At 38.4% G+C, this 16,977-nt stretch overlaps 1 protein-coding gene across 1 annotated transcript in view; it reads right to left on the bottom strand.

Annotated features, from left to right (window-relative positions):
• BCHE (butyrylcholinesterase) overlaps nucleotides 1-16,361 on the bottom strand; it is a 42,076-nt gene extending 25,715 nt beyond the window's left edge. Inside the window, exon 1 of the mRNA XM_077826601.1 lies at nucleotides 14,839-16,361. Within this exon, the coding sequence (XP_077682727.1) occupies nucleotides 14,839-16,361 (1,523 nt within the window). The remainder of the gene's footprint in view (nucleotides 1-14,838) is intronic.
• Nucleotides 16,362-16,977: the final 616 nt, after the last annotated feature.

Below are 16,977 nucleotides of genomic sequence, written 5' to 3'. Positions count from 1 at the left end.
TGCAAATTGAATTTCCAAACATTTTGAGGTTCACTCACCGCTCTTTTAACAGACACTGTTATTAATTCACAGTTATGCTGAGGTGCTCCAACGTAAAGGACAGTTAACACAGGCTGTCTAACACATATAAGAATAATCACATGTGTATCTCAGACTGTATTTGTGAATATCTGCAAATAAAGAAGCAGACAATTTTTCATTCTGTATCGTCTTCCTCCGTCTTAATCTAAATGGAGCTGATACTGTTGTTTGAGATGGCATTTGAGGCCTGATCCAATTCCCGATAAAGTCAAGGAGTATCTTAGAAGCTGATCTCAATCAGACTGCCCTGGACTTCATTGTGTTTTGGAGCAGGCCCTTAATGCATAAATGTATAGAGCTGTATAGAAAACTCTCTTCTTCACTTGCAGATAGAATTTACAGTACTGGCATAACAACTTCTTTGTGGGTCTAGTCTCCACTTGCTGTATGCATAAACTCTAGTCACATTTATGAAATGAGTGGCCATCAATGAGCCTTTGTGGTTTGTCGACCTGAAAGCCCTTTCATGTGGTGCCAATTAAAGCTTTCAAGGACTACCTTTCAAACTTACTCTTCACACTCTCTCTTAGTTGCCATTAGAAATAAGATTAAACTATAAATCAGGATTACTTTGTAGCGGTCAAAGGGGGAGAAAAAAGTGTTAACTACTGTAGAAGTACTAAGAGTCTTTTAAATCCCCAGTGGCTTTGGTAAAATGTATTGGTGCCATTGGTTGTGAAAGAAGAGTAATACGGTACTCATATGCATATAATTACTGTATTTGGCTATCTGCTTCTCCACCATTAGTGGAGTACATTCCCAGTCACTCACAGACTGTCAGATAAATGGTTTCAGTGCTTTCCTGATCTCCAAGGATCAAACTTTCAAAAACAGCCTCTGTGCAGCAAATATGGCAGGATGTGATATCTGATATTTGGTTTTATACTAATACCCTAATTATTATTTCTTCCTCGACTGGATACTCCATTCACAACTGAGTAAAATGGTTGAAATTTGTTGGTCCCCTGTGGCCTTGTCTACACGAGCATTTTTCTTGACATTTACCACTTTTGAAGTTCCACCAGTGGTAGGAATAGTGGGAGTGCGAGTGTGGCCCACCAGTGTCTAAATGCTGTGTAATCTAGACCTACTCTGAGCAGGGCTAGATATGCAGGATGACCAGTGGCAGGTTTAGCCTAGAACTTCTACCTTTACTCCCACATATGGAGTTGTACTGGTGGTAATGCAACAATGGGAAATTTCAAGAAAAAATGCTTGTGTACTCATAGCCCAGGAAAGCAGAGCTGAGTAAAATGCTGGAACAAGCCACTTCAACCAGAGTAAAGTGATATCTAAGTCTTTCATGATCTCAAGGCTAAACCCATTGTGGAGCAATGAAGTAAGATGTCCACAAGGAGGCAGAATACAAACATCCCCTTAGGAATTTAAATTACATCTGGCACCATAAAATACATTAGATTTGAAAAGCTGAAGGGGAATCTTACCAGAGAAAGCAAGGGGGGAGGGGCAAGTTTGTGAGGACTAACAGAGGGAATGTGACATGAAGTGATGGTTTCCTTTTCCCACAGTCCAGATGGTATGAGAGCTTAGAGAAGAATGGGTTGTTATCATCTGTATACATCTTTAGCTTTCTTTAGTAATGACAGCAGAAATGATATGCTATGAATCTATTAATTTCTGTATAATCCATGTAATGTTCTAATGTTTTCTATTATGTTTTGGCCTTGTAGAAATATCGTGTTATATCCACAATAACCTTCGAAGTACTGGGATTCCAGGAAGTTCATCCCTAGGCTGCCACCTTACCAAATCAGATCCATCACAGGCAGATTTGTTAGACTCTGGTAATCGAGACAACGATCAGAGTATTTGTATCGCAGCCTCAGCCCCAAAAGGATCTCTTTGTTGTAAACTGGAGACAACAGACCTTGGAATTTTGAACTGCTGTGGTGTAACCATAGACAGTGTTTAAATGGTTCAGGCTTTGTCCTAGGGGCAAATGCTGAACAAACATGAGGGCTGAAGCATCTGGGAGAGAAGACTAACAGCTTCTAATTTTATGCCTACACTAAAATACAGTTTTGTGAGTTCAATCAACTGTGAGCATGAAATGACTGAATTTAGACATCAAACTTCCAGATTTGTGAGCCCAAAAAACAACTGCTCACACAAATCATGCAGCTAGATTGCTAACTGCTACCATTTTCACCCTTAATTGACTGCACCTGTGGCTGATGGGAACAAAACTGCAGGCACAGAATTAGACACCAGATTGAGGCCCCTGTGACAATTTGGCCTTAGATTCATAGTTATCTCTCTATCATTCCTCATTGCCACTTCTCTAACACAGATTACTCTCCATGGAAACCATTCTCTTGTGTTTGTGAGTGAATTGAAATGTGCAGGTTTCTGTTCCTCATGTTTCTCATCAGGATTTCAGTTAAAAATGCTAGGATTATCCAGAAAAATAATGGTTTGCAAAAAATTTCCTCTGCAGTTTCAGTCTCTTATGAGCTAAACTCACATGGCATTGTCCAGTCATACAAAAATGGAAAGCAGAACATTTTTGAACTTAAGTTGTGTCTATGGCAGAAGACCAGGGTCTATAAAATTAGGATTTTACCCTCGATTAACACTGATTACAGGTAGATGTTCACACTAAAGAGCAACACAATTTGGTTCTTCTCTAAAAATGCTGTTGTAGAAAGTTATGGTCTAATGAAACTAAGTACTAATGTTGGACCCATGCTTTCTGCTCCCTGGTACATCTCCAAAAGTGTATGTGAAAAACTTAAGTGTGCACCATCTTAGACATGCACAGATCTTAATGTGGTCACAATTTGCACATACACATAAATATATATTTATGCAATTCCCATCCTTCACAAATACAAAGAGAAGTCAATCATGTGAAAAAGTGTGTCCCTCTGCCCCTGGGGCGTCCTTTACTTTGGGGCAAGTGAGGCAGTCACTCCCACCAACTTGATTCGCTCTTTGACTTTTCATGGGCCTATACTTTTTCCACATAGGCAAGATTGTGATGAATCCTGATGTCTTCCAAAGTGGTTCAGCATATTTACTATCTACTATCTACCTGTAAGTTTTATATAGCTCCCCTCATTTTGGTATCTGATCACCTGACAAACACTATTTTTTATGACAGGTTTCAAAGTAACAGCCGTGTTAGTCTGTATTCACAAAAAGAAAAGGAGTACTTGTGGCACCTTAGAGACTAACCAATTTATTTGAGCATAAGCTCACGAAATGTAGCTCACGAAATGTAGCTCACGGAAGCTTATGCTCAAATAAATTGGTTAGTCTCTAAGGTGCCACAAGTCCTCCTTTTCTTTTTACTATTTTTTATAATCTTAGAGATGGGGAACAGAGGCACAGAGAGACAAAGTGATGTGCACAAGGTCACACAAAGATCCCACAGCATAATCAAGAATGGAACCTACATCTCCTGAGTCTCAGTCCAATGCTTTAATCACAAGACCATCTTTGGCCTGTCTTCATTAGGGAGAGACTCTTTACTTACTGCAATGGGTTTTACATTTTGTTAGATGGGACCATCATATATACAGCACTGAGTGGCACAATTCAAGACAAAGTGTTATATTGTATTTTTAGTTGCTAGTCTGTTACTTCATTTGATTGTTCACTATGACGTTTACACCGTTTTTAAATGAAGCTCTGATTTACCATTTGGAAGTGTGCAAACGTTTTCAGCAATGATTTGACCCATCTCTTGTCAAGAACAAAACTTCTATTTTCTGAGTCTGATTTTCTGTACATAAGGGAAAAAATGTGTACCTTTTATTTATGTTGGAGATGTATTAAGCTAGTCTAAACATTTTGTAACCCTGTCCCATTTGAAATAAAATGACTAAGCCAAATATTCGTGTTTTCAGTTTTGAAATTCTATGACAGCTTGTCAGTTTGCAAGCCAGAACCTCAGATGACTGCCAAACGTGTGTCTCCAGTTATTGGCTTCATGCATGATGTACTAGAGCCCAACGTACCAAATAGGTAAACAGTGGTTCCCATTACTGCTTTTTAATATAACAATATGTGTGGACATCAGTACTGATGTTGAATGATGCCGAGTCATTTAAAAGACTCCTGAATAAAGTGGAACCAACTGTTTATAATAAACAGTGTATTTGTTAGGCGTAGTCCATAGTTTTGTTTATGAACTATCTGTGAAGAAAGCATGATTTCCACAGATTTGTTCGTGGCTCTAAAATGAGTCACATGGAAAAAGAGACTGTATTATGGATGTTCCATAGCCAGGATGTGATAGGGTGATCAGACAGCAAATGTTAAAAATCGGGATGGGGTGGGGGGTAATAGGAGTCTATATAAGAAAAAGACCCCAAAATTGGGACCATCTCTATAGGATATGGAGAGGAGAGGGTAGGAATAAATTAGATTTTCCTCTTTGTGCTTCAGTACCTAATAAACATATTTATAAGGGCTTCCTCCTCCCATTCTCTTTCTGGAATTATAAAATGGCTCCAGTATGCCTCACATTGCCAAGGATTCCTCTCCCCTAAATCATGTTCCCTTCCAATCTGGCTTCTGCCCTCTTGACTTGACCAAAGCCACCTGACTAAGGTGACTAGTGTCTTGCACTAGCTAAATGATAGGGGTGATTCTGTGTCCTTATTATCTTTAATCTGTCTGCTGCTTGCAACACCACTGATCACTCTCCTCTTCCAGCTCCTTTTCCCTTACACTTTGGTGATACTGTGCTATCCTAGTTCTTGTCCTTCCTTTACGATTTAATGTGTCTTCTCATCCTCTCTGTCTCTTGGTATCCCACAGGGTTCTTTCTTCTGTCTCCTCCTTGCTGAACAATCTCTCTTTAGATCATCTCATTGACACCAAGAGTTTCAACCATATTATGAAGATGGTTGAAATATTGCTCTCCATTTCTGTCCAATCTCACACATGCAGTCTGTCAGATAGCTCCTTCTGTATGTCCTTGTCTTTCCTTCTAACTCTTCTTCATTTCCTCTTTTCTCAACCCAGATGGACAGCTGTGCATCTCCCAAACTTATAGAGTCTCATCTTTTTAACTCTCACTCTCCTTCTGCTCCCACAATTTATATATAGATATAGATATGTATCTAATATTTCTTCTTGTATAATCTTGTCACAGTCTATCTTTTTGTCTCTCTTCCCATTACCAGAGTGGGTGAAATTTTTTCCTAATGGAATGTTTTTCTGATAGAAAATTCTTTTAGTTGAAACTGAAAATTTCCAAGGAAATGTGTCAATTTTAATGAAAATTTCCTTTAAAAACACATTGAAATTAAGATTTTTTGATAAGATTGAAATGAAACATTTCAAGTTTTTCATTTCAAAATGTTACTTTATATTATAATATAAAATAGTCAAACTCAGAACATTTCTACAGATCTGAAGCAAAATTAGTTTGGAAATTTCATTTCATGGGAAATTTTTATTTTTTTTTGTTTTCTTTCCAATTTGGAATGAAAACTTAATTTTGAAATGTCAGACTTTCTTGAGGAAATTGAGGAAAGGAAATTTCCTAGTTTTGAACAACTTTACCCATTGCTAAAAGTCTTGCCCATACCTTAGTCATCTTTTGTCTTAATTATTGTGGCCACATCCTTTCCAGCCTCCTTGCTTCCCTTCCTGCAGTAGTGTGTGGAGAGTTCAGTACCTCTCACATAAACGTTGATCATGCCACTGACTGTCCTGGTGGCAAAACACTTCTTGCTTGGACAAGTGCTGCCAATCCATTCTGCCTTTATGACCTCAAGCAGTCTCATACTTTCAGTCATCCCGCTGGGGTACTGAGTTATTGCCAGATCTTGTTTTCACCACTGTTGACACTCCATTTTCCATCTCTCAGCATACATTTGTTAACCTCCCACACTCTCAGCAATGTCCCATTTTAATGGTGGTAGCAGGGCTAAAGATTGCAGTGGCCAAATTAAAGAAATGGAAGAGATGGAACTTTTGGCATGCCATTTGAGACTGCTTCAGAGCAACCATATGAACCAAAAGATCCTTCTTCATTAAAACAGGATTCATTCTGGTCATGGGTGGTTTAACTTACATCTTTACCATTGCAGCTTCTTCATCTCCCTGTTCTGCCTCTGTGGAGCTCAAGAACAAACAGTATGCCATTTGGTTATGGACTGCTCTCTTTATCATCTTGATGATGGATGGATGTGATTTATGTCTCCGGGTGCTGCTGATCTGATGGAGTGGCTGCATCACTTACCCAATATTTAATTAATTCTTTGTGCCATCAGAAGCCATACACCAGAAGAAGCTTCCCTACTCGCCTGCTAAAGGCATCTTTCTCTTCCGTGGCTCCAACAATGTGTCTTCCCATACATCCCTAAACACATGTGAATTACTCCATTGTCTTCCTACCATATTTTGCATTTGGCTCAAACTCCTTGATCTCACCTACATTTTTCTGTCATCTATATGGCAGAAAAAAGGCTACATGAGGGCTCGATCTGCCAATATGGACCATGACATTTGGCTCTAGATCAGAAGGTGAAGGTTTCATGACAAGGCATGGGTTTCTTCTTTGAAAAGGGCTGAAATCATAAGCTCCAGTCCAACAATCTCTGGGCTATGTTTAAATATGCTTTGAATCCTGGGCCCATGCACCCCTGAATTTTGTGCAAATCCATATCTGAATCAGAGTTTTGTGGCTTGGGCCCAGTCATACGTCTATCTTTCTATGAATGTACGTAGCCCTCATTGTAGTAGTATCTATGGCCCATGCTTAGTTTGTTTCCACAAGCTAGTTTCCTACTCTTTGTCCAGAGTGTTGGGAAGGTAAAAACTGAGTTCCTAAATTTTCTGTTTTCTACGATATATGTTCCTTTCTACACAACAAAGTCTTGGATCTTTAGTTCAGTCTGCTGTCTAGACTCAAGATGAGGCTTCAGTTTTTGTTCTCACTGTTATGAAACTACTCCCTGTAAGTATAGTGTGATAAATTGGTAAGAAAAGCACTGACATTTGTCATATGTCCACCACAGGAACATCGGGGAAGACGATAATAACCATGTAAGATCCTTCAGAGCTTTAACAATCAAAGCCACACAGGTTCCCCTAAAACATAGGGGTGAATATTTCAAAGGCTTGTTTTTTTTGTTTTGTTTTTAAAAAGCTTCAAAAGATTTGTTTAACCATTTGTGAAAACAGTGAGACAAAGTTTGCAAGTTTCTTTTTATCGGAGACATTTTTCTCAAAGCCTTAAAATATTACATTTATATGTTCTACTACATTCTTACTTGAGCTTTTGTCTCATCTGATTTCTGTCTCCTTGTCAATTTTCCTTCACTCGTGTCTAGAAAAATACACTGAATAAACATAATGAATAAAAGAATGCAAAAGACATAACCTAGCAGCAACTGATTTGGGATGCCATATATTTTTTTCCATGATAAATAAAGCCTCATCTTACTAGAAAGTAGCAGAACATTCAGCTGACTATGATTAATAGTACTAGTTAGTGTCACTCATTTGCTTCCAAAAGCTTTCTGAAGAGCAGCAAAAGTGGCAAAGAAAAATGAGAATAACAAATGTGTCTGTCATCATGGACCTCACTTAAAATAAAACATACAGGAAAAACTCCCAGATAAAGCCCACCACAAACCTCAATCCATATTGACTATGTCTTCATGTCTGAACATAGATAGATATACAGAGCCTAATATCCAGATCCCAACTTTTTCAAGGAGTCTTATTCCACTGGTGACTTGACTGGGTCTTCATCAAGCACAACTTGGCTGAATCCATTCTGCTGAGCTCTGCTAGGTGCAGGCTTGAAAGGGGTACCCATTCAAGTCTCAGGCTGGCTGAGGCCTGGTTCAGACCCTGGTCTTAGGGCTGCTCTAAACTAGGTCCAGCTGCAAATGGTCCCAAGTAACAATAGAAACAATAGCAACTGAGTCAGGATAAGTGAAATATTATTTAAAACAAAAATAAATTAATTATGATTTTGTTCTGGAGCTACCATCTTCCCCCAATCCAGTTATTTTCTTATTTCTTTACAAAGAAGAAACAAAAGCTCTTTCTCTACTCCAGCCAGGAGAGTGGGCTTTTTTTTTTACGGAAACCAAAAACAATGTTGTCTCCTCCTTGCTCAAAGTTGTGGAGAAAGATATTCCCTAAAATTAAGTTTATGAAACTAGAAATGCTCTGAGTGAACTACAGCATTTGAAAAACATGGAAGAATCTGACCCAATGTTCCAGTTCAGCCTATTAAAAGCTGAAATGACTAATGCAATAGCAAAAAGCTGCAGGTGACAGTGAATGTAAGTAGAAAATAGGTAGGGCTTTGACTTCCATTCACTGGAATCTTATTGACAGTTTAGTAATATTTGCCTTTCTCTGCCCTTTAAAGAGCATTAGTTGTGAGCCTGGTGCTGATGACATATTGTTCAACAGAGGCTACTCCTAAGTATCTGCACTTTCTGCTTCAATAAAAAGAATTCAGTTTGAAAGCAAAAAGGTTGCTGGAAAATACAACTGTTTACCTGTCAATAAACTTCAGATGAAAAAACATCAGAGATACAATAAAAGGCATATAGTTATTGAAAGATAAAAGCACTCGAGTCACATCATAAAGGCCAATAACTCTGTGGCTTTTCCAAGGAAACAAAAATGCTGAATATTAGAATGTGGCTCCTGTAGACAGAGTGTATATCAGACCATGTTATCTTTATTCATCACCAACATTTTCTTGTGGACCCTTGCCCAATTCATACCCTAGTCAGTGTTTTCCAAGGATATTTATCTGGTCTCTTCTTGCTTTGGAGTGCTCAATGGGTTGGAGAGCCATAGCAGCCAGATAAAGGTGCTCTGATGTCATGTGCTTGCACAGACCAGAAGCAGGTAGAATAATTCAGGGAGTACTGAGGGAATGGATTATACAAAATAGCATTCCTTATCCCTGTTTTTTTCCCCCATAAGTATCATGCACTTGCCTCTCAGAGATCAGATGTTAGTAGGTATGCAATTGGTTGGTATCTTGTCCATGTTGCTAATGCAACTGGCCACATCCCAGGATGGTGTGGTCTCTGTGCTGCATACTAGCCTGCTCCATGATCTTATTGCTCAGGATTGTATACTGCCTGGATTGTCCAATTGGAGGAAAAGACCTTTTAAACCCTCATCCTACTCCTAGCATACTGCACAAAAGCAGTCATAATTTTGCCCTTAATCTTCATGCAAAGCACTTAGGAAAGATTTCTAGGGAAATGGTCACAACAACAGAACAATATTTGTATCAACAAAATGACAGAGAGCTATTGTTCTATTAAAAAAAATCCAGCTGTCAAAAGATTCTTTTCATCAGTAAAATTCAGTATCATCCTAGTATGAGAGGGTTAATCTCAAACTGTATCCTGCTCTCCAACTATTCACACAATCACCACTGATGTGGCTGAGTAGTAGGAAAAAGAAAATATAAAATGATACCTATTCTACCAACACAAGAGCAAAGACGCCACTTTATTATAAGATAGACTTTGGACTTAACTCTTTTTGGTAAAGAATGGTGGCTTCTGTCTGAACTACCATACTGAAGATATCAGAAGTTGTGAGAAATCTTTTTCATTATCATGTGAGATAATTTAGAAATGTACTCAGATTACATGGAATCTATTCAAAGATGGATTTATTCTGAATTTTTAGCAAGATAGCAAATAAATATTTTCAAAATAACTCTTATTTTTTAGCAAAATTGGGCTAAAGAGGAGGCATTTGGATTGGATCTGGATTAGGCTCAGGCTAGGATTTGAGTACCAGGCTGAAGGCCAAATCAAAGTGTAGGTTTGGATTGCATTTGCAGTCCTGGAAGTCTTGCAAGATTCCCTGGAGATTTTGTCCCAAAATGGAAGAAATCTAAGTAAATCAGCTGATAGCATGAGATTTCTATTCCCTTGAGTCAAGCAGCACTGGAAAATACAGATCCCTGGGTAATTATTAAAAATTATGCAAATCTATGGTCTTGATGCAATTTTCAATGGAGGAGAGTTCACAAAGAGCTCACCCTATTGGACATCAATTATTGCTCTTCTTGGCAGACTCATAAGAGAGACCATGGACTGAACTACTTTCTCACCCTTAGAGATGTCCTTTCAGATCAGGGTTGAGGTACACTGGCATACAGTGTAGAGAAGTCTGCACTACAGTGGCTCATATTGCATCTGTGGATAAATAGAGGAGTTCAGTCTCCCGGGCAATCAATCCTGTACCACTCAAAAGCATGAAAGGCAAAACTGGGTGCCTAAAGATCAGTACCTCAACATATAATTTGCATCCTAAAATCAGGCCATTTCCTTAGGGTCCTAAATAGGAATTTTGGTGTGTAACTTTAGACATCCAACTTTGAATATTTTGGCCAAAATTATCTAACCGGTTTGTTTCTGGCTCTTAATGTCTTTTCGTCGACAAGAGTACTATTTTCTGCATCCTGATTAAAAAAACAGAAAATCCTAATCCCTGAGAGTGGCCAGTCATGATTGACCCCTTTATTTTTAGTGAGGTTGCCAGATAAAAGTGCCTACAGACTTGGAAAATTGAAGCAACTGTCTTGTGTAAAACATTCATTGGTCTTGGAAAACGTCAGGCCAGTTGACAGCCCTATTTTATTTAGCAAACAAAAGAATCAAGGATTTATATATCACTAAGGTACGTTTTGAAGGAATCATTTGTCTTTTGTTGATAACTTTTTTTTTTCTGGTTTTACATGACATCAGGTATTTCTTGAGAATGGAAGACGGCTCCTTTAGGGTCACTGAACCTGCCTGTTTCATAATGAACACCCTTAATCCCAGCACTCATGTCTGGATGAAAAATATAGGGCCAAACTGCAAGCTCAAAGAGAACCCATGAGGAACATGCAGTTACAAGCCACAACACTGAAGGCTAAATGAAGCACTCTGTCCTTTCTGAGGTAAGTTGAGCCACCTCGAAATTACCTCCAAGTGTAAAGTCATTGAGACAAAAAAAAAAAAAAAAAAGCTTTCAGCTTTTGCTGAGTTTTTAATATCTCTTTTCATATGCAGGCTTCTGTTTCCTTCCTCATGCTTTGGTATTAGTGCACATTAGAATATTAGGTCAAACGCCTGCAGTAATAACTGTGCTGTATAATCGTTCTGATTTTCATCTTTTTGGCCCAGTTTTCTCCTCTGGTACTCAATGGCAAAAGCACTTTTGCCCCCTATATACTTACCCTTTTATTGCACTAGAATTTACTATGCACAATATGTCAAATGCAAGGAATATTTGTATTTTTTATGAATCTGTAGCATGTGTTCAGACATGTCAGGAAGAGGGGAGGCATACTCTATTCCTGATAATTTTTAGAATCAATTTGATCCACTTATTCTAAACTATGGGCAGTGTACATTGGTTAGAGCCATGTGTTTGTTTATAAAGTGAGTGACATCTAACAGATTAACTCAGTAGAAAACATACCAATGTGACTGTTTTGCTGGGGATTAGAATTGCATAGATGTATTATCTACCATAAATAGTCATGTTTTCAGTACTTGTGGTAGAAGCAGATACTGAGTATTTTCTGTTTGCTGTGGAAACCACTTGAAATACTATCTACCAGCTAATCTAATTATAGTCCAAATGATAATCAGACTAGATGACAAGACTATTGGCTGACAGTCTTTCACAAATTTAAACTTGCACACACACACACCTTAAGTTGCCTAATTTTAGCTTGCACTGTGCCCTTATCTCTGTAACTTCATCTTACCAAGCAGATATTGAGAAACAGGAAACTATGTATTATACCTCTGAAACTATGCTAATACCAAAAGCACACATCTAAATATTGCTCTGCAAAATCTCTATGAAAAGAGAAGCTCATTTTTAAAAGAAATAAATGTTTTGATTTAAATTGAAACTTCTACACTTTTAGATATCGTTGTGGTGGCTACAGCATTGTCATTATCTGCAATTTCCTGCAGGATAGGTTTGTAAAAGCTGTAGAATCTAGTAGAGATCCCTAATTCAGTGCATTTTCTTAATTCCTGTTGAAAGGTCTGATCTCCACTGGTTTCAGAGTGCTATGGATATTGGATCCACCCTTAACCCTTAAGCAGAAAGGATTACCAAGTTTTAGCTGACCTCACTGTATAGGCTCCATAGCAGCAATTTATTGCAAAAAATTAATGCATAAATGACAGTAAAGCATCAAATGCATTCCTTTTCTAAAATGCAGCCCAACGTTAAAAAATTACTCAATGCAAGCACATTTTATTGCCTAAAATGCATGTAGCGTACTGCCTCAATGCTAATGAAAAGAGTTCTTAGATTAAAATAATTTTTCAGTAATATAAAACTTAGATTAAAATACTATTCATTTGAAGAGTTTATTTATCTGTGGTGTATGCTAGACTTCAGAGAGATGGCAAATATGTAGTATCTTAATTCCTTTTATAATGCTCATCAAGTACCATCAAGAAAGCCCCCATTCAAGCCTGCTAAAGGAATAGACTGGCTAAATGAATTATTTTTTCCATCCATGTAGCCAAATAATTACACCTCTTAAATGGAAAATCTGTTAAAGGAATGATGCATTTAAACAGACTGTTAGTTCCCCTCAACGTATAATGTAAAATGAATACAAAACTTAGGCCTATTAAATACAGTTCACCAAATCAATTTTTACCATTCTTATCATTCATGAAATAATACTGCCCTCTTAAATACCTTATAAACGCATAATCAACTCAAAAGAATAGTTTGGGTCAGAAATGTTAGGCAACAGTTTCTGAACATGAATTTGTTTCTAAGTAAGCAATATGACCAAAGAGGAAAGGCCCTAACAGTTTGCAGAGGACAAAGATTGGGGGAGTGGTAAATAATGAAGAAGAAAGGTCCCAGATTCAATGTAAAGTCATACATACACCTTGGAACAAAGAATGCAGGCCTGTCTTGGGAAGCAGTGACTCTGAAAAGGACATGGGGTCATGGTGAATAATCAACTAAACATGAGCTCCCAATGTGATGTTATGGCCAAAAGAGCTAATGTAATTCTCGACTATATAAACAATTCACAAAGGATGTTGCTAAGTAGGAGAGAGTTCAGAGAAGGGTCATTAGCATGATTAAAGGATTGGGAAAATATGCTATATTGTGAAAGACTCCATGAGCACAGCCTGTTTAGTTTAACAAAGAGAAGGTTAAGGGGATCATAGTCTATAGGTATTTAAATGAAGAACAGAAAATAGATAGTAAAAGGCTCTTCAATTTAATAGATAAAGGTAAAACAAGACCCAATGGCTGGAAATTGAAACTAGACAAATTCAGACTAAAAATAAGGCAGACATTTTTAGAAGTGAGACTAATTTACCAATGGAACAACTTACCAAGGGCTGTGATGGGTTCTCCATCACTGACAATTTTAAAACAAGATTGGATAATTTTTCTAAATTATATGGTATAGTTCAAAGTGAAATTAATTCATGGAAGTACTATGGCATATGTTATGTATGAGATCAGACTAGATGACAACAGTGGTCTACTCTGGCTTGTAAGCTATGAATCTATGAATGAAAAATGGTTAGGACATGATCCAAAGTTGAAGTCAATGGGAATTTTTTTATTGACCTCAGTGTGTTTTGTATCGGGGCATAAATGAGTTTCATGTCAGAAGCCAGTTACTGTGAGGATAAAAAAATATAGATAAAGTGATTTCTTTTTAATGTGTGGATAAAGTTAAATACTGAAGTGTGCATTGCCATGGATACAGTTTTCTATTTACAAGATGTTTTTTTTTTTCCTTAGTAGATATGGATAAAGTAACCAGAACGCAGGTCAATTCTCAACATACCACTAAAGCAATGGTTTTCAAACTTTTTAGGCTGCATACCCCTTTTAAATAATGTAGTCTACCATATATACCCATCTGAGATAGGGTCATAATATACCTATGAAAACAGAAAAAAAGAAAGGTATGTAAGGCATGACGTGATCCATTGTCTGCCATTACAGAATTTTTCTCGCATACCCTTGATGAGAGCTCACATACCCCTAGGGGTATACATATCCAAGTTTGAAAACCACTGCACTAGAGTTATAACATTAAGACTAACTCTGTATGGATCTACTAATCGCTATCGTTAGTGTAAATGTCTTCAAACCTAAAGGATATTTCTATGGCGACTGTAGAAGTCTTACACAGATCCACTAATACAGATACCTTTCCCCACCATATGGGGACAATAGGTGTTGTAGCCACTATTCCAGTCTGTATGCTGGAACAGAAACTGGGTACACAGCTTGAGGGGGTTGGATTCCCTCCCCCAAGCCCCACTTAGTGCCGCACATAAAATTTTGTTCTTTGGGTTTTGTGGTAAATTTCAATCTCAAGGTGAGTCACACTTAAGTCAACCAGAGTTTTGCCATTGACCTCAATAAGGTCAGGATTTCACCCATAGCTTGTATGAGGTGTATGTATTATGTTTTTGAAGCTTGAAATGCTTGCCTTCATTTGCAACAGCTGCTGCCATAAGTGTGCAGCAGATGATTAACAACTTTGAAGGGTACACAACGTTTTCTTAAACTCATATGATATTGTCAGCTGCATTTCAACACTTTATTTGACTGAGATGCTATTTTTTATCAATAATAAAAGAGAAGTCCCAGCTAGCTAGACAATTAATCCTTCTTCACAGTCCTCACTAGCCTCCAGAACACAATCAATAGAATCAGTATTTTTAGCGTGTGCATCTGACATAAAAATCAACCAGCAAAAGTTAAACTTACCCAGTTTTCGCAAAACTTGCCCAGTATCTCAATATGGATCTACTCAAGATTTGTTCAGCTTTGGTATAATTAACTCTTCTCTCTAGAGGTAATCCAAATACAAACTCAATCTCATAACCATGCATTACTCCCATCCATTCTGGCCAAGCAAGTTTTGAGGACCGATGTTCAAAGAAGTAGAAGAATACATTATTTCCTAGTTGAGCAAAATAATTTGTGAACTCCATTACAGGACATATGATATTGTAATCCCCAATAATGTCATCCATAGCATCACGATAATTGTCAGGGTTCTGCTCATCTTCCCAGTCTGTGTAGTGAAAAATGATTGATTCCACCCCAAGTTCACTTGCTTCTGGAAAGGACAGACTTAAACCTACTTGAAATTCTGTTTTATTGATCAGGCTATCATTATCTTTGCTGAAACCAGGTGCCCCATACACTAGAAAAGCTGTCCCTTCATTTTTGTTAACTCCCACTAAGAGTTGGGTTTGTTTAAAGAGCCCATGCTGGATCAATGTTTGTGGCATTTCAGTGAGAAAGTCACCATCAACTATGGGACAGAAATACATTTTTAAAAGAGAGTTGTGTGTTAAAACAGAAACTTCATTCTCAAGGACATCATGGGGATCCTTGTTTCGGAGACAGAGAATTATGTCTGTCTCATTGCTACCAGAGCAGCTGAGTAATTTAGCTAAAGTCAAAGTTCTCTTCCTTGCCTCAGAATGTGTTAGTGTGGCCCAGGGAGCATTAGCAGAACCACTTTGCATGATGGCTCTTGTGAAAAGAGGATGGCTTTCAGAAGAAAGGATATGGTAGCTAACGGAAGCAGCCCCGGCACTCTCTCCAAATAAAGTCACACTTCTAGAATTGCCACCAAAGACAGCTATGTTCTCCTGGACCCACTGAAGTGCTAACCTTTGATCAAATAAACCTGCATTTCCTGGAGCTTCCTGGTTTCCTGGTAAAGCCAAGAATCCTAGTGCCCCTGTTCTATAGTTCACTGAAACTACAATGACTCTTTCAACACGTGCCAGAAATTTGCCATCATAGACAGGTAAAGAGGATGTCCCTGATTGAAATCCACCCCCATAAATCCATACCATGACAGTTGCATTTTTGGGTTTTGGAGAAGGAACCCATACATTGAGGTATAAGCAGTCTTCACTAAGGTTAGTGTTTGGATTCCACATCTCTGACCCGGAGAATCCAGGGAAAGTTTTATCTATATTCTGATAACAAGAGTTTGCATGTTTTGTGGCATCCCAAATCTCTGTCCACTTGTTGCGGGGCTCTGGTTTTTTGAATCGTAGTCTACCAAGTGGTGGCTCTCCATAAGGAATTCCCAGAAAGGCTGTCACAGTTCCCCCAAGTACAGGCAAGTGAATCCCTCTTACTTTTCCTTTCTTAGTGGTAACTATAATGTCGTCTTCAGGTAGCACCTTCCTGACAAACATATACAGTAGAAGAAACCACATCAGAAATCTTGTGCAGACACTTGTCCCATTGCTGCATGTCATCATTCCTGAAATAAAATAAAAATGAAGTTTAGGAGCATGCATTTTAATGTATCAGTACAAGGGCCAAACCTTGCTGCATGCAGAAGGAATGTGGAAGACCCCAAAGGCACTGAAACTGGGGTGGTTCTGCTGCACAGAGCAACAGAGCAGATTTTAGCCATGGCTTGTCCTTGGCTACACTTGCTGCTGAATCATATTCAGTAACGATCTCACTTCACCCCATTCTGACATGGTTTTCCAGCAATGGGTAAATTTTATAGTCTAGAGTCAGACAATGCTTTTGGATCATAATCCTGCTTTCTCTCCTCACATTGGCATAGATGTCCCTATATACAGGGGGGATAGACATGGAGAGGATCCACATGGACTTTGCTGCCCCTAAGTGCTCCACAAGAGTTCTGTCCACCACAGCATGGAAGGAGGTAGGAGGTTGAGGGCTAGGTAGGGGTGGGCGAAAGAGAGGAAAGTATATTGCCAGTGAGTTTGTGACTATATGAACCATTAGCCATATGCCCAATGCAGCAGGTGCCTTGTATGGCATCACAGTAAAAGTCACTAGAAGTAGCCATACATAGGTTGCTTTGCTAAGGAGTATCTGTTTTCGTCCCACACACAATCA

Source organism: Eretmochelys imbricata, chromosome 9 (genome assembly GCF_965152235.1).
Source record: "Eretmochelys imbricata isolate rEreImb1 chromosome 9, rEreImb1.hap1, whole genome shotgun sequence".
NCBI classification, from domain to species: Eukaryota; Metazoa; Chordata; order Testudines; family Cheloniidae; genus Eretmochelys; species Eretmochelys imbricata.
The sequence above is the reverse complement of the archived record's forward strand: the minus strand, read 5'-3'. Positions and strand labels throughout refer to the sequence as shown.